Source organism: Xyrauchen texanus, chromosome 46, assembly GCF_025860055.1.
Source record: "Xyrauchen texanus isolate HMW12.3.18 chromosome 46, RBS_HiC_50CHRs, whole genome shotgun sequence".
NCBI lineage: Eukaryota > Metazoa > Chordata > Actinopteri > Cypriniformes > Catostomidae > Xyrauchen > Xyrauchen texanus.
Genome location: NC_068321.1, coordinates 19035016 through 19062595, shown reverse-complemented (window position 1 = coordinate 19062595; position 27580 = coordinate 19035016). Strand labels below are relative to the sequence as shown.

Genomic DNA, 27580 nt, shown 5'->3' with positions numbered 1-27580 from the left:
AACTTGAAATGACACTTAATGCTCAAGCAAGCCTAATTTTAACTGCAGCATGACTGTTTTGTGAAATGAACGTAAATTTCATATGCATCTACCAAGGTGATCTATAATACCTGGAAAAATCTATCTAAAAATATTTGCGTAAGAAAATATCATAAGAAAGTGTTTCACCGCTGCTCAAATACACATTGCATAGCATCATTTATATGTATAAATGTTGGTTTGGATGTGATTAATCTCGGAGCGGGTTGGTTTGGTTCATGGCTTACAACTCTTTTATGAAGGATTTCATGAAAAGTCAAAGGGAAAAATTTATGGGAAAAAAACTTCCTGAATACAGACAGCAGAATAAGTGGGCAGGCACTGTTGTGCTCTATTATGTGTTAATAGTGTTGTTTAGAACTACTAGTTGGAATAGAAAATGGTGCATCCAGAGCCTTGCTGTTACATTTGCGGTCATTATCGCATGTTCAATATTAAGGACTCCAAATCCCAGAAGACACTGCAATCGATTTCCGGTTCTGCCGTTACCATAGTTACACGCGCTGGCCAAGGACTTAAATACAAACGCAGCCAAGTTTGCGGAGGATGTTTTAACTGTCAACGTTCCTCAAACAGTCATCAGAGGTATTTAGCTTACTATTATTAGGTTTACAAGTTTTGTTTTAAACATGAAAAAAGTACCAACCAATAGTATTTTAAATGTCAACTTGCTGTGGTGCCGTCCGTACGTAAAAGTTATCTCCGAAACTAAGTTGTGACTTTAGTGTTAGTTACCATTTTGAGTATGCATTCTATGAAAAACTTAATTCCTGAACGTTAAATTGCTGTTTCACCTCTCTTTAGCCAGTCTGAGGAGAGCGATGGAGGGATGTATGGTCCGTCTGCATAGTGTGGGATTCCGGGGTGACTTCACATCTCAGCCCGTCAAAATCAACTTCCACCAACTCCTCCAAACCAGAGATGCTCCTGCAATCCTGCCCACGGTTGACATATTCTTCTTTCTTTTCTTCTTTTTTTTTTAACAAAAAATCTGTAAAACGTTTTTACAGATTCTTACTAAATAACTAGTCACATTAGAACTACAAAGTGATTTATTCCCATTCCAGACAGTCATTCTGAACTATATAACTGTGTAGTTAACATATTTGAGGTTAAAATTGATATCAATTTATAAGGGAAAGTGTACCTATTTGGCGCTGTAACCGGTCCATCCATCCATCCATCGTCAACCGCTTATCCTGTGTACAGGGTCGCGGGGGGCTGGAGCCTATCCCAGCTAACATTGGGCGAAAGGCGGGGGACACCCTGGACCGGTCACCATTTAGAATTAATTTTAAAAGCATTCTATGTAGTCTCTCAATTAAAATGAGGTCATAAAAGTTGAATAAATCATACAAGAATTTGAAAATTTTTGTTTAAAATGGTTTTAGGTTTAATTGGAAGTATAGTGATAAGCCCATAACACTGCAGGACACTGTCCCTGCTTGACATGCCAACTGTAGTTAATTGTTCTTCTGGGGCCTGTAAATATAATGTGGGCTGAGTTGGAAAATATTGTTCTAAGGATAACAAAAATCCCACCAGTCTGTGCAAACATAACAAATCATTTGCTTTGTGTTCCCTTGCTCTCATATCTTTATGTGTGGGTGAGGGATCAAGTGCTATTTAAAAATTTGGAAAGGACAAAGATTTCTCTGCGCTTTGGTTCATCTCCAAAAAAGGGCTTAAATGATCAGCCTAATAGTTATTTATAATGAAATACATACTGTATGCTGTACAGGCAAGAAAAAGTTTGTGAACCCTTTGGAATTATGCATTTATTTATAAATTTGTCGTCTAAGTTACAATAATGAACAAACACAATCTATTTTAACTAATGACACAAATTGTTATATTGTTCTTGTACATCTTAAATACATCATTAAAACATTCACAGTGTATGTCGAAAAAAGTATGTGAACCCCTAATGACGTCAACAAAAGTTAATAAGAGTCAGGAATTGGCAAACCTTGCATCCAATGAATGAAACGAGATTGGAGGTGTGGGTTAGAGATACTTTGACTTCTAAAAAGCATTCAAACATTTTGAGTTTGCTAATCCCAAAAGCATTTGTTGCGGACCATGCAAAAAAGAGATTTCAGAAGACCTACGATCAAGAATTGTTGCTTTTCATAAAGCTGGAACAGGTTACAAAATTATCTTGAAGAACTTAGATATTCAGCTGTCCACAGTTAGACGAGTTGTCTTAAAATGGAGACGATTTAGTACTGTGGCTACTCTCTCTAGAAGTAGCCGTCCAGCCAAGATGACTCGGAAGGCACACCGCAGAATGCTCAGTAAGGTAAAAAAGAACCATAACATTACTGCATGCCAGAGGTGTGCCAAAAAGTTTCGTGGACTGATGAAACTGAGGATGAATTGTTTCAGGCACCGCAGACCAACATGAAAACATCATCCCAACGGTGAAGTACGGTCATTAGCGGATTAAGGTATAGGCGACATGGGCAAGCGACAAGGGTGGCATCTTGCCTGCAATGCCGAGGGGGGGGCGGCGCGGGCGTCCTGATTCTAGTTTTTTTTGTGAGCTAGGTAGGCTACTACCTGGGAAGTTCTCCCACTGCGGGTTCGCCCAGGGCTCCATACAAGCTAGAACAAGCACTGAGTATGGTGGAGGGAGCATCATGATTTGGGGCTGCTTTGCTGCTTCTGGGTCTGGACCGCTTGCCACCATCAAGGGAAAAATTTCCCAAGATGATCAATATGTCCTACATTATAATGTCAGGGTAGATGTGCGCCAGCTGAAAATCATTAGAAGTTGAGTAATGCAGGACAAGGACCCTAAACATCAAAGTAAATCCACTACAAAATGGCTTAAAAAAAAAGAAAATCCCTCTTTTGGAGTGGCCCAGTCAGAGTCCAGACCTTAAGATGCTGTGGAATGAACTCAAGAGAGCAGTTCATACCAGACATCTTAAGAATATGGTCGAGCTGAAGCAGTTCTGTAAAGAACAATGGTCAAAAATTCCTTCTGAACGTTGTGCAGGTCTAATCTGCAGCTAACGGAAACGCTTGGTTGATGTTATTGCTGCCAAAGGAGGATCAACCAGTTATTAAATCTAAGGGTTCACATAATTTTTCCACAGCACTTGGAATGTTTTATGGGACATGTTCAATAAAGGCAATAAAGATTATAATTGTTTGTGTTTTGTTAGCTTAAGCACATTGTGTTTGTCTATACTTGTGACTTTGGTGAAGATTAAATCACATTTTAGGACCAATTAATGCAGAAAACCAGCTAATACCAAAGGGTTCATATACTTTTTCTTGCCACTGTAAAATGGCATTAAAATGGCATGCTAGAACAACAACACAGAAATGTATCATATGACATACAGTGACTACACACCCACCCATAAACACTAATTAAATTCAATCTTTTCCCTCTCATTCAGTCTGCTTTATTATCCCCTCATTGATGTTTATTGATTATTGACTGCTGTATTACACTGCCTTTCAACGTATTGACTCCCTCTTTAAATATTAGCTTGGCTTTTATTGTCTCCCTTTCTTACTCAACAGAAATATGAAATTAGAGTGCCTGTGTGATTTTGAATATAGGTTATGTTTCAGCCTCCCGTCATGTTGTCGAGGAACTCACAGTCTTAATTGAATGGATTTTTTCCACTGCTGCCCAGCCAGAGCTGTGTGAGCATGGTAGGCTGGGGGTTGGGGTTAGACTGCAGGCAGCCACCCTCCCCTAATCACTGGATTGAACCAGATCTATGACTGTGGGTGCTGACGCAAGGTATCATGCGTGTTTGTGACGTACAGTAGCTTGTCTACCACATGCACCACTGGGGGGTGGGGAACTCGAGCCTAAACCATTCTCAGTGCTCGAGCCCCTTCATTTTGGACAGCATGCCAAATTCATTAAACTTAATACACTCCAGGTCTATATGAACCAGTGAACTCATGAAATGTTTATTGTGCTGTGTTGACATGTACAGTACCAGCATATGTTAGGCTTTTCCGTTCCATGTTAAGGCATTTCCGTTCCATACACACTGCTGTTTTCAAGCACTTTCAAGAAGAATCTTGTATGAAAACTCTTAAATCCCCTTTCTGTGCATGCAAAATATTACTGTTCCATGTGCGTTCTGAAAGGCAATTGTCCTCGTGTTCCATCACCGGGCAGCAATAGGAGTAAACTTCCTGTCACCTTTGAAGGAATGTAATGTGAAGGTTGTACAAAGTAACATTTATCTTTAATAACACTATCAAAGTGGATAGCAGGCACAACAATGCCGCTACAACATCGGCCGCCATATTTATTGTTTTGGGTTGAATGGATAACATGACTGCGTCACATGATAACAGATAAGTAATCGTTTTCAGAGATCTCCTAGTTCCCTCTCCACATTACAATGCAAAGTTTTTAAATGTATTCACTTGGTAGAGCATTTTCAAAAAGCTACGTTTTCGCTGTCAAAAACGCCATCTCTTGGTGGACGGACGGCCAAAACGTAGAGAAAAATGCATTTTCAAACAAAAATGTATTAGTGTGGATGTGGCCTTAGTATGAGTGTATGCTTGTAAAATTTCTTATGAGCATGTGGGTTTGAATGTTTATGCTTAGAGATAAGTGTCGCTTGGTCTTGTATCTAGATAAAGAATGAGGATATTCTTCGGACAGTGGTTGCTATATTTGAGACATCCTTGCCTGATGTTGGCCCCAGAGATGTCTACGAAACAGTACACTGCCCTGGCGTACAGACCATTATTTTGTCACGGGACCATGCAGGTACATCATTCACTTTGGTTAGGCAATAAACCATAAATTCTGGTACCGTAAGATCCAACATTGTTTTGTTTAGAAAGAGTGATAGTCTTGGATGTATTAATGCTCCTGCCTTCTTCTATTTGATTTCTCTTTGCAGATGTTTTAGAAGAGTATCGGGTCAGAACAACCAGAGACAATTTGAGGCCAGTACCCTGTAAAGCAAAAGATAGAGCAGACGCCACACACAACATGCTCGCAGAGCTATACAGTGATTCTGAAGAAAGCCCAGAAGAAACCTCAGAGGAGAACTCAGCAGAGGATGACAGTAACAGGTTTAGTTATTGTAAAAAATGGCACCTGAGTGAATTTACATGCATAACAATATGCTGACCACAATCTAAAATCCGCTTATTCCAAATACTGTAAGAAAACTGCCTTTATATGAGAATTGATATCATCGGGTGTTTCTCTGCTTTTTACGTCAAAACGTCAACGGTTATGCGCACAAGACCTGTGAAAATTGGATTGGGGTCTGCAACCAGCATTGGCGTAGGTAGGGGTAATCACTGGCACACCAGCAACGGCGAGAGAGGAGTAGATTATTTTATTTATATAAATTCCGCACCTGCGTTCCAATCTACAGCTTGATGTAATCCTCATGATCATGCAGTGTGTTTTCATGAGCTGAATGGGAGGCTAAACAAAAAGTTAAATGTGACGAGACTGCAGTATACCCAACAGATTCTTGCAGCGAATGCAAGCCATTCACGCATCACGAACCGGCAGCACTTCACTTTCAGTTAATCACGCGAGCAAACGTGCCCGCTTTGCTTCAGTCAGGCTGTGCGAATGACAGCCTACATTCTGTGTTTCATTTGTTTCTTTTTGCTTTCAGAACAACACATGATGTAATAAGGAAAACTCCACAATTAATCCTTAATATTTCCAACCCAGCATACAGGTACACCCTCCTTAAACCATGGTCACACTCAAAATTACACTCAAAGATTAAAATAGAAAACAGCCTATTCAAAATATAAATTAAACCTGGAAATAAAGTTTTAGGATTTTTTAGATGAGATTCAAAAGGGCCAAATAGTTGATCGGCTTGTGATGCGCGAATGGCTTGCACATGCAGCCTGGGTCTCGTCACACTTTAATAGTGTTTACCCTCCTGTTCAGCTAATGAAAACAAGATGCATGATCATGATGAAGGATTACATCAATATATAGATTGGAATGCTGTTGCTTGTGTGCTAGTGATAACCCCTCTGTGTGATTTTGAAAAACATATTACATAACATAAGAAATATTTAAGATTCCACACAATTTTGTGATCAGTAATCAAATAAGCAATTTTGTGACATTAACTGTGTTAACTCATTTTGTATAAAAGAACAGGTTTTCTTTCATTAAAGCACTTTCACAAGATGCTCTTTGAAAATTATAATCATCTGGTTATGCACAAACTTTTCGCAAACTCTTATGCTGATAATAGCATTTGTAATGAAAAATAAACGATTAAATTAGAAAAATGCAAAATAGAAAGATTTTGGAAATCATGGTTTTACTATCCACATTATTCCTGGGGGTCTTACTGGGGAAATGAATGTGGGATGAACTTCCACCGGAAGACGATCTGTAGCGTTCGCTAATGTAGGCAGCGGCCAATAAGACCCCGTTTACAGCTAGTATTAGGATGTGATTCGGATGATTTTGGAAATTTCACCCTCTACATTGCACAATATACTTAAAAGATTCAAGGAATCTTGTGCGTAAAGGGCAAGACGAAAACCACTTCTGAATGCATGTGATCTCTAATCCCTCAGACATCACTGTATTAAAAACATAATTCTTCTGTAATGGATCTCATGAACTTGCTCTTGGGATAACTTTAGTAAACCTTTGTTAGTCAACACCACTTGCTGCTGCATCCACAGATGCAAGTTAAGACTTTACTATGCAAAGCAGAAGCCATACATCAACACTGTCCAGAAGCGCTGCCGACTTCTCTGGACTCGTTCTCATCTTAGATGGCAATTAGAACAGTGGAACTGTGTTTTTTGGTCCGAAGAGTCCACATTTAAGAAAGTTTTTGAAAAACATAGCCGTCGTGTTATCTGGGCCAAAGAGGAAAAGGACCATCCAAGCAGTTAATAGTGTCAGGTCCAAACGCCAGTGTATGTATGGGCTAGGGGTGTGTCAGTGACCGTGGCATGGGTAACTTGCACATCTGTGAGAACACCATGAATGTAGACAGATGTACAAATTTTGGAGCAACATATACTGCGATCCAGCACCGTCTTCCAGCAGGACAACTTCAAACCATATACTGCCCGGATTACAAGGTTGTGGCTGTGTAAGCAGAGAGTTCAGGTGCTATATTGGCCTGCCTGCAGTCCTGACCTGTCTCAAATTGAGAATGTGTGGTGCATTATGAAGCACATCATCCGGCAATGAAGACCCTGTACAATTGTGCAGCTAAAGACCTACATAATGGATGAATGGGGGAAAATTCCACTTTCAACATGTGTCTTTAGTGCCTAAATGCTTAATAAGTGTTATTAGAAATTGTGATGTTTCACAGTGGTAAACACTCGACTGTCCCAACTTTTTTGGAGCGTGTTGCAATCATCTGATTTGAAAATACTGTACATTAAAAAAAAAAAAAATCACAAATTAAAAACATATAATGTTTAGTTGTAGAGCTTTCGATATAGCAAAAGGTGATTATAATTTTCAAATCTCAAATTTTTGTTTTAATTAGCATTTTTCATACTGTTCCAACTTTTCTGAAGCACCTCCCACATTTTGTGCAAAGCATCACAGGGTGCAGGAATAAGGTGGATAGTAATATTGTAATAACCATGATTGATGTGGGCTAACAATGTGGGGGTATTTTGTGTGTGTTTTTTGGCAGAAAATAGTTTTAATGTATCCATATAGTAACCATGGTTTTATTGTGGATTTTTTTGAAGTAAAACCATAATGACCAAAAAATTATTATTATTATTATTATTACCATAGTTTTTGTTTCCCTGTATTATTAAAAAATTACAGTTGTTTTTTCCATTCAAAAGTTCATCTAAAAATGAAAAGAAAAAAAAACTCTCATGTTGTACCAAACAGCCACAGCTCTCACATCTGTTTGAGTACATGTATTTTCAAATATGGCATGTCAGGATTTTTCGTTACATATCCATACTTACCATATGAACGATTGACAGAAGTGCGAATGAAATTTGAGGCAAACATTTTATGTGAATAACTTACATTTCAGCCTGTTCCTCGCACAAAGCTACCGTATGGCTTCAGAAGACTTGGAATTTAGTCATATGATCTACTTTTATGAAGCTTTGTTTGTCCTTTTTGGAGCTTCCCTGCTGAAAAGACCAGCTTAGACTAGCATGAATTTCCATGCTGCTAACAAGACAAGAGTGAGTACAAAAATGGGATTAAGACTGTGGGGGAAGAGAGAATAAATGGATAGTCAGGGAAGAGAAAGAGGATGGTCAAGAGAAAAAAAGAGAGTGAGAGCGAGAGAGAGAGAGAGAGAGAGGATGGGACAGAGAGTGAATGAATCAAGTTGCAGTGAATGATGTAAATTAGAGTCCTGATAGGAATGGAAATCCATATTATCGATATGACCCATTTGATTTGTCTGGGATGATGAACTTGGATCACAACAAACCAGCAAGCTAATCATGTGCTTTTGTGATGTGGCCAGAATGAACATATTAGAACATAGAGATGAGGAACAGCTTGGGTCATTACGTTATTATCACAGCTGTAAGTAAGAATAGACGTGGGGAGCCTTGTTCACTAATTCGATTTTCATTATGTTACATTAGCACAGCATCTTTTGTTGAAAACCTTTTTTTCCAAGATGCACTCTTACTCTAGACCAGTTTGACAACTGTTTCTGTGCAGCTCTATCTTACCCCCTAAAGTCACCTTCATGCCCCAGGTTTTACAAACATCAACCTGACCTTTTTATGGTAAATTGCAATGACAGATGGAACTGTATTATGGCCAGTTACTTTGACAATGCTAGTTTAGGGTGTGTCAGAACACTGTTTTATATTTATGAATGGTTTTAACAGGAATAATGACAAATTGGTTTTGTAACATATCCTTGTCAAATTAAAAATGCTACCCACATTTACGAAAGGGTTAAAATTTCCATTTGGCTACATCGTGTTATGGGTATTTGAATATTCAAATAACTATTTCATTTACTCTAATCTAGATACTGGACATTGAGCTGAGGTGCGCATATGGGAGGTTTGAACCTAGCCTGTGTCTTGTCCTGATACTGTCTCTCCCGATAGTTTCCTGTGTTATCTCATCTGTAATGTTAGTCAATAATTTCAGACCATGTAAAAGCTGTGGCCTTGTGGTCAGTCAGTACAAATTTTCCATTATATTGAACTGTGGTGCTCACTGAATATCTGGGTTTGAGTCCGGCCTGAGTCACGTTCCCCTCTCTCTTGCCACTTAATTTGCTGTCTCTCTCTCTACTACTGTGTCAATCAATAAAATGAGGCGTAGGCCCTAAAAAAATAAATAAACCTTTTAAAAAATTAAATCTGTATTCAAACCTGTTCTTTGCTCTATGCAGGTCTTGGGAGCGATTCTCTGAGGGGTTTCAGGAGTTTGTAGACAGAGCGAAGGAGAGGAGAGTGAGTAGGACAGTAGAAGAGGAAGGAGAGATCCCGCCATCCGCCGTAGGAGTTGAATCTCTTATAGTGGCTGCAGCCTGCTATGAGCTCAAGCGACTGTGAGTATATGGGCTTGATTGAATCAAACAGCTGTGAAAGAGCCATATAATATTATTTTGTGAAACAAAATACTAATTGTTTTAAGTCAGATACTTTTCCTCTGTAAGTATCATATAGCATAAACTGCTCATGTGCTTAATCTCTGTCAATTGCATTTTAAAATCATTTTTGGCTTGAAGAAGCAATGGAGAGGAAGTTTCGCAGACAAAATATGGATATGACACAAAATGTCAAGCAAAGATTGTTCTACTAAACTTCTGCATTATTGTTTGTTGCAAACTGTAGAGGCGGTCACACTAGACTTTTAATCACTTCCATTTGTACGTATGCGAATGCAGGAGAGTGGTACTTTTTGTCTTTCGCCCCATTCAAATGTAAAATTTGATCTGCAAATTCATTTAGCAAAAAGATATTTGTCTAATAGAGGATATAAACATCATGGATTGACCTCTCGACCGAGATACAAACATGTAGGAAACTCATTTTGGCATCAACACAAGTTTAAGGTGCATTCAGTCATTTTTGCTCTTAAAGAAATTAATAGTCATTTTGAAGCATACATATAAAATCATGACCACTCACATGAGATGAAGAATGCAGTTATATCATTAACCTTATTAATGCTGGGATTTTATCTACAGGGAGGGGGTCCCCTCATGGGGCGGCCATTTTATGATCACATGACCAGTCCTGTAATTGGATACTTTTACCCGTGGGTTTAAATAAATCATGGCTGACTGTGACGAGTGAATACCTACAATCATGAACTAAAAACTGTTGTGCTATGCCCATTGGTGTCAGTGTAAGTCCAAGATGACATATTCAAAAAGTTATTTTACATTTTATATACATTTTTAGGAAATTTGAGTAGATAGTATATTTTAACTAGGGCTGCCAATCGAAAAAATTATTTTTATCTAATTAATCTCATATCTAAATATTTGCTGAGAGCCCCTCAAATAACAATAATTAAATAGGTAATGATTAAATAATTATAAATCAAATATATATTATATATTATAATATAAAAAAAAAATGGTTTATTAAAATTAAAAGGAGTTGGCTTTAAAATCCAATATATTGTTTATTTCCATATTATTTAACATTCGCCTTTCATTGGCCTACAGTCCACAGCAATCCATTTTGCAATTTAATTTGTCAGTCAGTCTGAAATTGGGTTGTATCAATGTACACATGCATCAGGCGGACACTTTTGGAGTGTCTCGTTTTGGTTGCGTCACATCATAAACTTACTGTTTTCTCACTGTGTCAAGTTTAACGTAGTTTGAATCTTAGAAAAACACGTCTTGAGATCCATGTGTTCAGATTTGTGCTCCATCAAGTTGTTTGAATGCAAGAACGTGCTCTCATCTTGTGCTGTCTACTGTCGGTGAGTGGGGTTTTTTCTTTGTATTAGCAACAGCTGGATTTGTGCTTACTGCCCCCTGGAGAAGCTTGAATTGCTCCGATGGTAGGAACATTCTTTGTTATGGTCTGGGACTCAGGGGACATTTTTTTAACGCATTCTTTTTTTGTATAATTAATCGCACTGAACGTGTTAAATCGACAGCCCTAATTTTAACATTTAATATTTATAATAATTTACTATTTATAAATTGTTTATTAATAGTAAATTAGTATTAAAATAACAACATATCCTGTTGCCAATATTAGTTGCAGGATCCGAAATAATTTTTCATGGTTAAAATCATGAAAACCATCCCTATAACAAGACTACCATTCACACACTTCATTGCAATAATCCAAATTCACAAAACTCTAATCTGCTTTCTCTAAACCTTCTCTGTCTTACTGCATATCAAGATGTTGATGCAAATCTATTCACAGTTTTTAAACATCTTCCACCAAAAATCCAAAAGCCCAAAGCAAACTCTGTCTTAATGGAAGAACAAACTCCTGTCTGTCCCTGCCTGTAGCCTCAGTCAGCATTTTACTTCATTATGAGTGGATTCCATCCAGGATTTCTAAAAAAGACTTTATTTATATCATGAAACTTAAACAAGCCTTGTCATTATAAGATCCCAATGAACGCTGTTGCTCCACCCTGAGTCTATTTCCAGTGCACGGGGCCAGGAGAGTGGAGAGACCTGCCCTGCCCTACTGGCTTTGGTGTGTTATTACCAGTCAATGAAAGACTATTGCTTCCTCTCTTGTGCTCCCTCTCTCTCTCTATCTCTCTCTCTCTCCCTCTCTCTCCTGCCCTGTGTATTTATGCCAATGGCTTCCATATGGCCTGTGGTTTAGTATAACCTCAAGTGTTTGCCTCACACACACTGAGAAGAACATAGAGACACAAGATGTCAAGATTTTAATAAGATGATTCTCAGATTTATAATATTATTAGTGGTTTATTGTGAGTGATTTTAATAGCTATAGCTGTATTGTAATCCTCTGGTGTTTTTTTATACAGTACATTGGGGTTCAAAAGTGTGAGACCATTAGTGACAATGCTTGCATTTTGCATTTTTCTAATATAATACTTTTTTGTTGAAAAAAAGTTTGTCTTAGTATTTGGTACAGTATGTCCCCCTTTTATATTTAATGACAGTATGCACTTGAACAGGCATGGACTCCACAAGTACACTCACTGAGCACTTTATTAAGAACACTATTTTCTTATCTGATTCAATGTCTGACATGGTCTACAGCTGTTGAAGCCCCTCTGCCTCAAGGTTTGACGTGTTGTGCACTCTGAGATTCTATTCTGCTCACTACAATTGTACAGAGTGGTTATCTGAGTTAGCAAAGCCTTTCTGTCAGCTCGAAACCAGTCTGGATATTCTCCATTGACCTCTCTCATCAACAAGGTGTTTCCGTCCGCAGAACTGCAGCTCACTAGATGTTTTTTTTGTTTTTGGCACCATTCTAAGTAAACTCTTGAGACTGTTGCATGTGAAAATCCCAGGAGACAAGCAGTTACAGAAATACTCAAACTAGCCCGTCTGGCACCAACAATCATGCCACAGTTGAAATCACTGAGATCACATTATTTCCCCATTCTGATGTTTGATGTGAACATTAACTAAAGTTCCTGACCCGTATCTGCATGATTTTATGCATTGCACTGCTGCCACACGATTGGCTGATTAGAAAATTGCATTAATAAGTAGGTTTAAATGTTTTCCAGTGAGTGTGTGATCCATGTCATCCCAGCATGATTTGAGAATGTTCCAGAGAGCATCTTGTGTGCTTAAATGGAAGCAAGGAAATATGACCTTTTGTACAAAGGTGTTAACATGGTCAATGTCACAGATTGGCTTATTTGGTGAACTAGAAAAAGTGCAGTATCCTAAATATTTTGGCTTCATTTTCCATCACATTTATTTAAAAAAACTTTCTGTTAATTTACTGGTTTAAATTGAGAAGTTGAATCCCAGACATTCAATGTGGTTTCAGACTTTTGGACTCCATTGTATTAGTTTAAGAGCTATAAAGCATAAAACATCTACCACTCATATGGGGAATCAGACCATGACCACAGCTAATGTGCTGCAACTGTTAATGTAAGGAGACCAACTATAGCAGTAGCTGTTCTAATGAAGACAATAAGATTTTGGTTTCTCTCAATCTGGGATGTAGGTCTACAGGAGACAGAGTGCTTCAGTTATCTCTGTTGGCTGTGAGGAAACGTTATTGGCACCTTGGGATTGGTAGCTACATCATGGAGGTAATAAAACACACACATTTAGTCTTGAAGAGCAAACCACTCATAATTGGTTTGCCTTGTCACATCTTTGAATTTTGCTTTGCACAGTTGTGAACAACACTATCATCGCAAAAAAAATCAGTTTTCCAACAGATTTCAAAATGTTTCCCTGTCTTCCATTTTTGTACAAACAGATAGTCCCATCCCAAACTCATATCGTAGTTTGAGCTAATGTTGCCATGTCAGGCTGTTTTGGGTGCTAGAAACAAAACGATTTTTTGATAGATCCACAGTATTACACTTTAGTTGATATAAATGGCTTCTCTCTGCAGATTAAGCTGCGATACGTGACAATTATCACACGCATAAACTTTAAGTTAAAGAACATGGCCTGCATCTTTTCAGCAAAGTTGTATGACATGTTTTACTTGTGCATAGACACTACCCTCTGTTGTTTGTCTGCAGTACTGCGATTTTTTATTTTATTTAATTAACCAGTGTTAAGATCTATTCTGTTTTATCTTTGTGTACAGACTGTATGTTTGTGTGTTTCATGGACAGCTTTTGAAGACTCAGTCTGTGGTAGGACAATATGATGCCCTTATTCTCCATGCTGACAGTGATGCAATAGGTTTCTTTAAACGCCATGGGCTCACTGACGACCTCCTGCTCAATGACAAGTTCAAGTACTGATAATGTTGTCTCATATTATATCCATGTTGTCACACAAAAGTTTGACATTTAAATCTAAATTTCAAAATTAAATAATTCAGCTTGGCTTGTAGAAATTGTGTTGCTCATGGGTTCAGACATAGACAATCATGAATATCTCAGATTACAAGAATTTTTTCAGTGTAGTTTACAGTTGGTTTGTTACTGCAGAGAGCTGAAAGATGACTGGACCAACAGTATTCTTATGAGCTACCTGCCACCATTTACTACAGGTGAAGCACTCACTCACACACAAATACGTTTACTTAGCAATTTGGCCCCGAAGCTATATTTAAGTTTGTACACACTCACAAACTCCTAAACATATATGTTTAGACAACTACATATTTATTTATTTTTTTCACATTTATAGATTTAGAGATGAGAAATCCTGATTTTTCCTTGAGTTTACAAGAGTTGGAGACAGAACTGGATGTGGCGTGAGTTAATCGTCAACAATTTTGTGAGATTTTGTAAAGATAGATATTATTAGGTGTATCAGCATTAATAAGTAATAAGAGTGTTGTATGTTATAATGTAAAACGTAAAGTCTTTTATTTATTTTTTTATTTAGAAGGACACAGGCTCTCTTTGCCTACCAGCAACAGGTGATGTGTGTGACCAGGCTAATCAAAGAGGTCAAGACCTTACGTGAACAGGTGATATTAGATTTTGCATGATATTTATTGCTCCTCTTAACACTAATTAAAAGGTGGTAATTTAGAGCATTTTAAAAACAGACATGTATCCTCAAGTCAAGAACTTTTGTAGTAGTGTGTGTGTGTGCGCTTGTGTGTGTGTGTGGGGGGGGTATTTTTATGTGGTTTACGAGGACAATTTGTTAGGTTACAAACTGGTAATTACAAGGGTATTATCCTATAAATGTGGTTTATGAGGACATTTCTAGTGTCCCCATAATTTAAATAGCTTAAAAAACATATTAAACGATGTTTTATTGAAAATGTATAAATGCAGAATGTTTGTTTTTTAAAGGTTAGGTTTAGGGGTTGTGTTAGGTTTAGGGGATAGAATCTATAGTTTGTACAGTATACAAATCATTATGTCTATGGAAAGTCCTCATAATGATAGGTAGACCAACAACGTGTGTGTATGTGTGTGTGTGTGTGTGTGTGTGTGTGTGTGTGTGTGTGTGTGTGTGTGTGTGTGTGTGTGTACCTGGCCTTTCAGCTAGATCTACAACATGAGAAAGTGGAGCGCCTCAGCACCAAGCTAGAACTCGAAAAGCAAAAGCGGCATGAAATAGGTATCTTTGTACATATTAGTGTGTATTATTTGCTTATTTGGTTCCTTAAACAGAATGAGGATTAAATCAGTACCTACAGACTGAAAATGTCAGCACTAAATTTGGACACATTATTCTGTGGGAATTTATTTAACATTGGGGAGTTTAATTAATGTATTGTATAAACAAATGTATTACACAGCATTCCGTGGTCAAATATTTCTGAATAGTTGTCCACAGTATCAGAAATTAACTTCATAATTAATTGGCAATATTTGCCCCAACATTTTTATAATTTTTTTGGCACTTTCATTGGCATTTTTACCCAGAGTCCCCCTTAACTTCCAACCCTGAAGTAAGCAAATACAATTATTTAAACTCTTTTTTTATATACAAGTATATAAGTAGTTTGAGAGTGTAGGGAGACTCAATTGCATCATTCACAGTGTGTCATGGAAGTGGGCTGTCACTTCAAAGCTTGTTTGGCATACTTTGTTTGCTGCTATTCTCTGATTGGTGAGTTGTTTGTCTTCAGTATCATGGGTAGTGTAGTTCTTCATCAGGAATTGTGCTGTTACACAGGTAGGTCTTGTTCAATTTACTTAATTAAATTGAAAGCTAATGCAAAACCATTCTAGAACATTTTGTCATACATTTCTAGTTCTATCCATTGAAATTTGTAAAATGGAAGTTTACTAAATCCATTTGAGTTAGGACTGCATTAATACTTTTTGTGGTGTTAATGTAGTGTTGATAAAACCAGACAAGGGATTTCCGTTTCCCAGCATGCACTGTATAGGACTTTATAGAAATTAAGTGTTTTTTTATGTGTTTTTGTGCAGGATGAATATTAAGGGGGATACTTGTTAGTGTTTAATGTTTTGTTACTGTTGAAATTTAAAAGAGTTTCTGTTATGTTGGAGTTTATGTGGGTTACCATTATGGTGAAGAGTGGAGCTTGAGCTAATAATGAGGACTGGTAAATGTTGCACATGCAATTGATTATTTGCTTTGTTGACCAGTTGCTGTGCAAACCATAGTATAATGACTAAAATATGCTCAATAGTGATTCCATCCAGTGTGTATATAGTATGCTAACATTCACTTCCACTAGTTATTGACATGTAAAAATTGACATGTCTAATTTTGGGGGTTTACCTTCAAGGTGATACCACACCTGATCAACCTGTCTGGTTTTTCATTATCGCTTACTTGTTTCATTCTTTCTATAGAGCGCAGGTTTTTGATGTACAAACTAAAGACCACACAACAACTGTTGGACAACTTCGTTCCAGAATCAAGTGAGAGTTTTTTCCCCTCCACTTAAACAGAATATATGTAAATCTAGCATTAGTCACAGACACAGTTTTAGAGCTTTATATAACACCTATGCCAATCAAACAGCTGTTGTGCCCTTCCATCTCAGCTGATTTAAAGAGTTGTACTGAATCTGATATACTCAGTTACCATTACCTGTCAGACTGACTCACCGAGCATGATATCCTTTTGAAGCTCCTGACCAATAACAAGCCGAGACTGACCTTTGCTCGCTCCTCCAATTATAAGAGCCATTTGTCTTCTAGTCTGTGACTCATGGAGTTATTATAATGACTCATAAAGCTCTACTGGCTCTGTGATAGTTCTGCTTCAACACTAAGGGGTGAAAACAAACCCTGAAGATCAATTCTGTCTATATAAATAAGAGCCAGGAGAGGCACAGTAATGAGAGCACTAAATTCACTGTTCAAAGAGGTCCACTTGTTCTAGTCAAACTGAGTAGACAAATATTAATGTACTACAACATGAGAAGTTGTGCGTTACAGTGAAATTACCACAGGAATGTGTGTTGTTAGGCAAGATGTGAAGTGGAGTATAACAAAATACACCTTTAAAGATTTACATAATTGCAATGAAAAAATGATTCCCCAAGTTAGGTGATTATCCTATTATTAGCCATTTACAATTGCCTAGCATATTGGCTATTTTACAACATCTTTGAATGTGGCTCACCCAATAATATTTCAGAGTCAGAACTGTTCATTTTATGATACATGTTTATTAATACATATTTAATTTTGTTACCTGTTATTGCCTCTCTTTTAATGGTCTGTTTTGGCTACTGGTAAAGTTGAGTTGTAAGGACTGACATGAAATCTGGTACATTAAATATTATGGATTGTTATTGTATTTTTCAGGTGTTCAGGAACCAATTGAGCATTCAAGTTCAAGAGAATTAGAGCAAGAAATGGCACAATCAGAAGAAACTGTCATCAAAACAGTAGAGGGCGCCAAAAGCTGTGAATAACTGCTACATTCTACTTTGAAAACAGACAATGTATACTACATTCTCTCATGATGTAAAACATGGTACTTTATATGTAGATGTTTTCAGTTGAAGAAGATGAAGTGTGATAGTCTTAAAAATTGGGTTATATTAGGATTTAGTAGTGTTCCTTTTATTGGAGACCTCAAGAAGAGCTTTCATTTTTGGAAATCAAACCTGATATTTGTTTGATCCTCATTCTCATTTTATTGGCATATTTGTTATTTGTACATTTGTGTGTTATCTGAGAGCCACTCTTAGTTGCTAGTTGACAAGTAAGTCTCTGGACCATCAACACTTAGTCTTTGGGAAATAAAACTGCCATTAATGAGACTCCATTAACTCTTTGAATTTGAAACACAAAAAACTTAATCACAAGTCATTTTTATTGGGTAACTACACATAAAACCCTCAGAAGAAGGTGTCATATGCTAAAAGATAGGCATCATTATACAAGTAGAGTCTCCTGTCAACAGGGTTGTAGTTCAGGTTGGCTATTCCAGAAGCAACCTTCTCAAATGTTAAAGAAAGTGTGTTAATCTCCTGACCTGTGGTTGTATCAAAGGCATAAAAGACCTCTTCTTGGTAAGTATTAACATAGCGAGTAGCATACAGGACCCCGCACACCATAAATGTACTGCTGACAGACCTCTTAAAGAGATTTGTCTTCCATGTTTGTGTGATATTGAGCTCTACTGGATCTAAACGACTCACAACAATGTTGCCGTGGTTCTTCTCAGTGGCATATATCACCCACACAGCGTCTTGGTCAGCCTCCAGGTCAATATCTGTCCAATCACGGCAGCGGTAGTAGCAAAATGGGAACTTATTGTCTATGCCAGCACCATTAAGTTTCATTCGCTTGGTTACCTTTGTTGTAATGTTAAAGCTGCAGATTTCAGCTGTGCTGTAGCACTGGTAAAATACAGTGTTATTGTACAGTATGGTTCCAGAGCCTTGAACAGCATTCTTGTCAGTGTAGGATGGTGCTATCGGTTCGTCGTTGTAGTTCTTATTAGCCATGAAATCTTCATGTGAGTTGTACGTTCTGATTAAACTGCCATGCTTGTGTCCACTCACCAGGCACTGCTCCCAATAGTGTTTATTGCTATTTAGTTGGGCGTCACGGCCCCAGGCACCAGAGATATATGATTTGTGCTGGGAATTGAGTTTGGTGACAACTGGAGCACTTATTTTGGTCATGATACGGCGACTACAAGTGCCTACAAGTTGCACAATATTATGAGAAATAGATTAGTTATTTTACAATGGTTAAGCATTTTTATAACTGAAACTTCCCAAATATTACATTATACAATATACATTATATAATACAGTTTCCACCTAAAGATGTTCTTTATAAGTTTCCCGCCCTCAACAATAACTTACCCATAAATAGTTACAAATTAAATGTACATACTCCTAAAATTGTTTGGTATGGTCCTACAGGTCTGTGCACGGTTGTTAAGGTCACGTAACCTCTTCTGCATCGTCTCTAGGTTAAAGATATCATCTTTGTACATCTTCTGGACATCGATTTTAGCCTTATTCAACTGAGAACAACACAGATGCCATTTGGAAATGTGGTCATGGTCACCTTTCATTTTTTCTCATTATTGTTTAAAAAGGACTAACAGAAATGTGTACCTCATCTAGCAGGTTATGTGTCTCCTTATTGAGGTTATGCAAGTGTGTTTCATTGATAGCATGGTGGATTTCCTCGAGCTCATGGTTCAGCTGATGCAGTTGAAGAGCGTTGTACAGTCCACTTGTGTGAAGATAATCAAATCGTTTTAGACGGGCTGTGATGTTCTTAAGAGTGGCAGCCATCTTTGGCAGTTCAAAATGTTGGCTCCCAACCTGGAAGTTACCCCCCAAATTAGTTAATTGACCTTGACTTGTTAGAGATGTAAGAACAATTATTTAGAGATCTTGGCTTTATATTTCTATAAGGTGCAGTAAGCAATTTTAGCTGTTCTATAATTAACACTAGATGAGTAGTTTGATTAGACACGCCCCCTCTTTCCAAAACCCTGCACTCCAATTGAGCATTATTGGCACTGCAATTGAGCAGAAACAGTGGTCAAAAACATAAAAATAATAAAAGCACCCCCAACTGACAACTGTTGAGCAACATGGCATAACAATATCATTTGCTGAAACTACTATGAGAACATGCAAAATGATTGACGGACAGAAAGCGTTATTGACCGCAGCCCACGGACAAATTTTTGTTTGCTAGTTCTAGATGTATGCAGGGTCTGTGATGCCAAAGAGGTATCTAGTGAGTCTAGTGCTGTCACAGAGACCTGTGAGATATCTCACGACACTTATTTAAGTATTATCTTTCAGGTAGTAGGAAAATGTTTCGCATACCTTCCCATGAAAAATCGCTTACAGCACCATTAATGTAGCTTTTTAGTGCATTGTGTCACAGCCCTGTCATTCTGTCAGTCTGGATTTTTGTGTGGCAGGACTGTGACATCATTGTTATATGTCTGTCTTGTGTTTCGTTTTCTGTCTTTTTGTGAGCGCAAGGCTTCGGTTGTGATATCCCTGCAGTGTGCTCCTCGTTTGGTCTTATGTTTCAAGTTTTTCATGGTGTCTGGATCCTGACTTCCCTGTCTGGTTCGGTTTCCGTTGGTGTCGGGATCCGGACACGCATGCTCCATGTTCTGTCTGTTCTGAGTGCATTACGCTTATGTCATCTTGGTGGCATGCACTCATGTCAGTCATGGACACGCTGTGCGTTGCACTCGTATTGTGCTGCACGCCCAGGTCATAGAGTTGTATTAACGTTGTTCTAAGATTCGGTCACTAGTGTCTGTGGTGTCGGGTTAGTGTGTGGCCGAACTCTCACACAGGTGTCCTGTCTTGTTTTGACGCCTGTTGCCTGTATCACGTGGTGTTTGCCTGGGGATTTATGCTCAAGCTTTGTCTAGTGTGAGAATGCATGACATTGCTTTGTTAGCGTTGCTGTGCATTCTCTCGTTCCCTTTACAAAAAGCTTCACTTTGATGCTGCGCTTTTGCTAAGCGCTACGGGGAACAATCTTGCATTGTGAGCAGCTGTGAATTTGTGTGAAACACGTCAATGAACATTGACCTGAATTTATAGCCTCGGCTGGTGAAGATCATTAGATGCACCTGTGGCCAGGCTATAAAATAGAGGCGTCACCAGCGTGTCGACAGATATTTTTCATTCAGAGCATACTATGCTGTGTGTCTCACAACCTGCTCAGAAAACTTTCTTCCCTCTTTGTTAGGAGTTAGAAATTGTTAGGCAGTGCGTGAGAACTTTCTTACTTTTTCTCTCTGCTCTGAAAGAGATTTTATATATATATATATATATATATATATATATATATATATATATATATATATATATATATAAAAAGAGAATGACGGAGAAACGGAGCAAACGATGTGTGTTTCCTTGTCAACGTCTCATGACGGACAAGGACACGCATGAGTTTTGCTTTGTTTGTTTGGGGGAAGAGCACGCGGCTCTCGCGTTGGGGTGGGGCGGGTGCGTGCATTGTGACCTTCTTTCGGTCGGGATGCTTCGCGCTCGCCTCGCTTACTTCCGAGAGCCAGCACCCGCACTTCATTCGTGGGGCTCTCGTATGGATCTGGCTGAGGAGCGAGAGACGGGTACGTCCCTTTCGCTCGCTCTCTCCCCAGATCCGGCTGGTCCTTCTCGTGTTCTTGAAGCGCACTCGGCCTCTTCAGTTCAGGAGGGGACCTCGATTCCCTTGGGTCTATAGATTTCGAGTTACCCACATCAGAGCACTCAAAACATGATGCAAAATCCTCTGAGGAGTTACTCGATGTGGTTACTCGTGCTGTGGCCAGACTTCAATTAGACTGGCCACGTGACCAAGAAACCCCCAAACGCTCCAAATTAGAGGATAGATTTCTGTCTGATGGCCAAGGGAAGGGAACACCTCATCAGTCCCTTCCCTTCTTTGATGACCTCCACGATGAGCTTGCTCGGTCGTGGAGGAACCCTTATACCTCGCGCGTTCACGTGCCCTCGACGTCGTTATATTCGACTATCGTGGGTGCTGAGGCGCGAGGGTATTCAAGGATGCCGCCGGTCGAAGAGACACTTGCGGGTTATCTCTCACCGGGTTCGGCATCGTCCTTGAAAAAACCTGCTCTCCCCTCTAAGCCATGCAGGACTACCTCCATGCTAGTGGGGAGGGCTTATCAAGTGGCAGGTCAGGCTGGTGCTGCACTGCACACCATGGGTGTGTTACAGGCGTACCAGTCTGACCTGCTAAAGGATCTGAGGGCGGGTAAAACTCTCGACGAAGAGGCCTTTTCAGAGCTTCGTCGAGCTACGGATTTGTCTCTCCGCGCGACCAAGCAGTCAGCCCGTGCCATTGGCCGGTCTATGTCCGCTTTAGTCAGTACGGAGAGGCATTTATGGCTTAACCTGTCAGGCATCCGAGATAAGGACAGAGTTTTGTTAATCGATGCCCGGTTTCGCCTTCTGGTCTCTTCGGAGACGCCATGAATACGGTTATCTCCAGATTCCAGGAGGCGAAAAGCCATGTGGAAGCCTTTGGGCAGTTTCTTCCTCGCCGCACTCAGGGGGCGGGGCCGTCGGCCACCCAGTCTTGCCCCGCTTCTGCTAGGAGAGAGGCTCAAAAACAGAGCATGGCGAGTCGTGCTCCCCCTCGTAGGGACTGGGGACAGGCTCGTCGCCCTCAGCAGCCGCCCAAGAAAGACCTCAGGGCTGTGATTTCTAAAAGAAAGAAGCCCTGACGTTCTTGTACCCAACTTTGTGAGGGTAGTTCCCTTCGGGACGGGGCGCGTGTATCATCCACTTCGGCCCTCCCGATACCATCACGAAACCTCTTCACTCCCGCTGCCTTTGGTGTTTCGGGTGATAGAGGCTTCCAACAAAGAGTTGGGTGTACCGTTGCTTCCTGCCTTAGTCCAGGACACGGAACACTCAACACCCCCTCAACAGGAAGTGTTGAAATTAGTACCCATCTCAGAGAACCTGGCAGCGTGGAAACTTCTGCCAGGTATTTCTATGTGGGTTCTGAAGACAGTAGAAAGAGGCTACAGAATTCAATTCGCTCGCCGCCCTCCGCGTTTCAACGGCGTGGTTCCCACTACCGTAAGACCGGAGCAGGCATGTCTACTGTGGAGAGAACTGCAAAATCTCTTGGCAAAAGGGGCCATAGAACATGTTCCCCTTCCAGAGAAAGAGTCAGGCTATTACAGCAGATACTTCCTGGTTCCCAAGAAGGGTGGGGGGTTGCATCCGATTCTAGATCTTCGAGGCTTGAAACGCTCGGTCAGGGTGTTCAAGTTCAAGATGCTAACTGTCAAGTCGGTCGTGTCTCAGATCCAACATCACGATTGGCTGGTCACGATCGATCTCATGGACGCATATTTCCATATTGGAATTCTGCCACAGCACAGGATGTTCCTGAGGTTCGCTTTCAGGGGCGAAGCCTTCCAGTATCGGGTTCTTCCATTCGGCCTAGCCCTATCACCCCGCACATTCACGAAATGCATGGATGCAGCACTGGCTCCTTTGCGACTCCAGGGCATCCGCATTCTGAATTATTTAGACGACTGGCTGATACTAGCACAATCTCAAGAACTGGCAGTTCAGCACAGGGATATCGTCTTGGCTCATCTAGGTTCTCTGGGTCTGAGACTCAACGTCCAGAAGAGCGTTCTTTCTCCAACCCAGGAAATTACCTATCTAGGGATTATATGGAACTCGATCACGATGCGGGCACAGTTGTCTCCCGCTCGTGTCAGCTCCATCCAGAACTCCCTGAGCAATCTCAGGCTAGGTCAAAGGTGCAATGTTCATCAGTATCAACGAATACTAGGTCTCATGGCGTCTGCGTCCACGGTGATTCCTTTGGGCCTTCTCCATATGAGACCGTTTCAGCTGTGGCTAAAAGCCAGGGGATTTCATCCAAGGGCCAGTCCCCTAAGGCAAATAAGGGTTACGCGCCAAGCGCTTTGTTCCCTTTCTATGTGGCTCAGACCCCGGTTCCTTACCTTGGGTCCCACTCTCGGTGCGTCATGTCGTCGCAGGATGCTAACGACAGACGCCTCCCTGACGGGTTGGGTGCGATCTTAAGTGGTCGTCCAGCCCAAGGGGAATGGGAGGGTCATCAGCTCGATTGGCACATCAACTGCCTCGAGCTGATGGCGGTATTTCTGGCCCTGAAATACTTCCTCCGACATCTGAGAGGCTGCCATGTCCTTGTGCGGGTGGACAACACAGCAGCAGTCTCCTACATAAACCGTCAAGGAGGTCTACGCTCTCGCCACCTGAATTTGCTGGCACGTCGGATTCTCCTTTGGGCCCAGGGCAAGCTCCTGTCACTCAGGGCAATTTACATCCCTGGGTAAATTGCCCTGTAAATTTACGCCTAAATGTGGGAGCAGATTTGCTGTCCAGACAAAACATACCGAGGGGCGAGTGGAAACTCCACCCCGAGGTAGTACAACAAATTTGGGAGAAATTTTACAGAGCAGAAGTGGACCTCTTCGCCTCTCAAGAGACTGCGCAATGTCCCCTCTACTTCTCTCTGAGTCACCCAGCCCCCCTGGGTCTGGACGCGATGGCGCATACATGGCCCAGAATGTGTCTGTATGCTTTTCCCCGGTTTCTCTGCTCCGGGAGTCTTAGCCAGAGTTCGCCAGCAAGGGTCTTGCCTCTTACTGATAGCGCCTCACTGGCCGAACAGGATTTGGTTCTCAGAAATTATATCTCTCCTCGACGGCTCGCCTTGGGCGATTCCGGACAGGAGGGACCTTCTGTCTCAGGCACAGGGGATATTTAATCCCCGGCCCGAATTGTGGAAACTTCATGTTTGGCCCCTGAAGGGTACCAACTGAGGAACACAGGGCTGTCGCCTGAAGTTATCGAGACCATTCTTAGTGCAAGGGCTGCCTCCACCAGAAGAATCTACACCAATAAATGGGGTGTCTTCGAAAAGTGGTGCAGTTTACATGGTGCAGATCCAGTTAACTGCCAAATTGTTTCAGTTCTGGACTTTCTGCAGGAAAAACTGTACTCTCATGTCAGCCACTTCCGTACGCATTTCCCTAAGGCGATGAAGCAAACTTATTACACTAATTTCACTTTATGAATGCTAAAAAAGCGCTTTTCATGTGGGACAAGGATGTGCGCAGGGTATGTGAAGCCAAATTGCGCTCTGCTAACCGTGCCTACCTCAGCCGAGCTTCACGCGAAACGCGAGCGCCAGACCAATGACAGGATCAGTGCGCGCGCATCAACCAGGCGCTCCTTAAAGTGCGAGCTCTCGTGACAAACGCAGAGCGGCTCTCATGAACGATTAATTCGGGCTTCCATCGAAATCGTTTGCCATGCCACCCATTTGAAATTTACATGAGAATTTGCTATTAAAAGTACCATGGAGAAGTTCAATCATCATGTGAAACGTCTTCACGTTCTGAACTAAGCTAATATGGGAGAGACATCTCCTGCTGCCCAGCACTAGCATCAGTTATAAGACTTTACACATCAACACCCTTACTAACATTTATCCCAGTTAACTGTAACAGAATTTTTCATAACAACTGTGGAAGTTGTAGCCAAGAAAACCACGGATAGCACAAATGGTTGGAAACAAGTCATGGTATGTAAGTTCTTTGAATTTTATTAAACTAAAAAATAAGCTGTAATCAAACGATTGATGATCACTTGTGTGTGACGTTATTTTTTATATTATATTTTATATTATCTGTAATTTTTTGAACATCTGAAGTACCTTATTTTGTTGTGGATGTCCCAATGTGGATTCTAAATTGGCACTTTTCAAAGAGTTCAATAAAATATTCTGATTATATTTTGGTTTTATTTGAGGGCACATTTTTTTTTAATTGATTGTGTAAAATAGGCACATAATATCGGAATATCGATCGCATATCGGATGGCAGGCCAAGATAATCGATATAAGATCGTATCGTGATGAAACGTTCGATTTACACCCCTTGGAAATATTCAATTGTAATGAATATCGTTTAAAATCATTGTAGTCTCTGTTAACTAAAATTGATGAAATAAATTTATCGAAATGTATTTTAATGAACTCACCTTTTCCTGAAACTCATTTAGGTGGTCCTCACAGCTCTGGACCTGTTTTGTGACTCCTATAAACCGTGCAGCAGGTAAAGTCCAGATTGAGCTGCTTATTTTACACACACAGGAATCATTCTCCTGTTTACCTGGAACTCTCTGAGCCTGGCCAGTCATCTTCACGCAATCACACATACCAAGATTTTTTAAATCATACAGTATACATAATGAACTATGCATAAATAACTTATAGTCTCATTATCTCATAATTTTTATTTGTATTTTTTTTTTTTTATTATTATTCTTTTAGTAGTAGTCGGTGACTTACGTGTGAGCTAATTCAAGACAAAGAAAAACTTACAGTGACTGTGAGGATCAACAGGTACAGGAGCATGATGAACAAATGTTCTGAAAGACTCTAAGACCTGCTTTAACTGCCAAACAACAACTAAGATGTTGCAATTTAATTTATGCACATTTTCAGTTACTTGATTTTTGTCTGTTAAAAAGGATGTGAAAATTGCACAAATGGGACATTTTGGAAGGAAGAAATTCAGTTGAGAAATATGGGAACATTCAACCACAAGTTCCCCCAAAAAATGTACAACCCCAGCCCATAAAATTTTTTTATGCAGACTTAGCAAAACATGTAGTAACATCAACCCATGACATCTGCAAATTCATTATAATGACAAGAATGCTTTTATTTACATATACCATGATGATATACTATAATTTTCCAACATTGATATTCCCACTGATAATTACTGTACATTCAATGTGAAGTTATTAAAAAGATTGTTTTAAACTATTCAGTTAAGAACATCTGTATACTGTTAAGATGTTTAGAAGAGATGAATTGAGATGAAAGGCCCTATTTTAAGAGTGCTTTAGCACTAAGTGCAGAAATATGCCCTAAGTTATACTCGCAAAGTCAATGGTCATGGCCATGAAGTTTTTATATTTTCGTGGAAGCATGTGCTAAGTCTTGCCGCTAATGGGTTTGGAGCAATCGCACGCACAAAGCGCTAATGGGCTTTAAACATGACAAATTTCACAAATATTTGTTCCAAAAAACGGCTACAAAAGTGATCGTTATCGACATAATTTGATGTTTTACTATATTTTCAGAGTTTGGACGTCAACTTTATTACCAGCTGCTGGTGGAATCTCCAAACTTCAAATGCAGGAACTGAGTTTGGACTTTGCGCCGAGATAAGATGTGCTTTTGAAACTTCTTAACGCAATAATCTATTTCTCAGGAAAATAGCTTTTACATTTAGTCATTTAGCTGACGCTTTTATCCAAAGCGACTTACTAATGAGACACATATCAAGCAATATGTCATATAAAGTTTAACAACATATGCAGTACAGGACTGCAAAGTTCTCACAGTGTCTGGAATAGTGAAGATGCTAGCACAAAAGAAAGAGACGGACAATCATTTAGTTGTTTATTTTTGTGCATTAAGTGCAGGTTAAGTGAAGTAGTAAGTGCAATTAGTGTGGGTTGTTAAGTGCTCGAGGAACAGATGTGCTTTCAAATGGTTCTTGAATGTTGAGAAGGTAACAACAGATAATGTGGAGGTTGGAAGTTCATTCCACCACAGAGGAGCAGAGAAAGTGAATGATCGTGAAATAGACTTTGAGCCTTTTTGTGATGGGACCACCATTCATCACCCATTCATAAACCGCAGAGAGCGAGTTGTAGCATAGACCTGCAGCCAGTTGCATAAACATAGCCTGCATTACCTTAAGACTGTGTCTAATTGGCCTGGGTAGCTCAGCACGTATTGATGCTAACTACCACCCCTGGAGTCACGAGTTTAAATCCAGGTTGTGCTGAGTGACTCAAGCCAGTTCTCCTTAGCAACCAAGTTGTCCCAGTTGCTATGGAGGGTAGAGTCACATGGGGTAACCTACTCCTGTTCACGATTAAGTGGTTCTTGCTCTCAATGGGGCATATGGTAAGTTGTGCATGGAACGCA

At 39.9% G+C, this 27580-nt stretch overlaps 2 protein-coding genes across 2 annotated transcripts; one reads left to right on the top strand and one right to left on the bottom strand.

The window, feature by feature from the left end:
• Positions 1-589: 589 nt before the first annotated feature.
• si:dkeyp-50b9.1 (uncharacterized) lies at positions 590-17524 on the top strand. Its single transcript, XM_052119302.1, has 13 exons — positions 590-624; positions 848-983; positions 4666-4801; positions 4938-5112; positions 9402-9560; positions 13162-13249; positions 13790-13914; positions 14111-14172; positions 14313-14379; positions 14514-14598; positions 15128-15203; positions 16415-16483; positions 17378-17524. The coding sequence occupies exons 2-13, from the start codon at positions 861-863 to the stop codon at positions 17485-17487; spliced, it is 1275 nt and encodes a 424-aa protein (XP_051975262.1). The 5' UTR covers positions 590-624; positions 848-860; the 3' UTR covers positions 17488-17524.
• Positions 17525-17589: 65 nt separating this feature from the next.
• LOC127637981 (olfactomedin-like) lies at positions 17590-26046 on the bottom strand. The gene is made up of 5 exons (XM_052119301.1): positions 25955-26046; positions 25612-25770; positions 19153-19365; positions 18926-19058; positions 17590-18728 (listed from the first exon to the last, which is right to left on the bottom strand). Exons 1-5 carry the CDS (start codon positions 25985-25987, stop codon positions 17917-17919), a joined length of 1350 nt encoding a protein of 449 aa, XP_051975261.1. The 5' UTR covers positions 25988-26046; the 3' UTR covers positions 17590-17916.
• Between the last annotated feature and the right edge of the window lie 1534 nt (positions 26047-27580).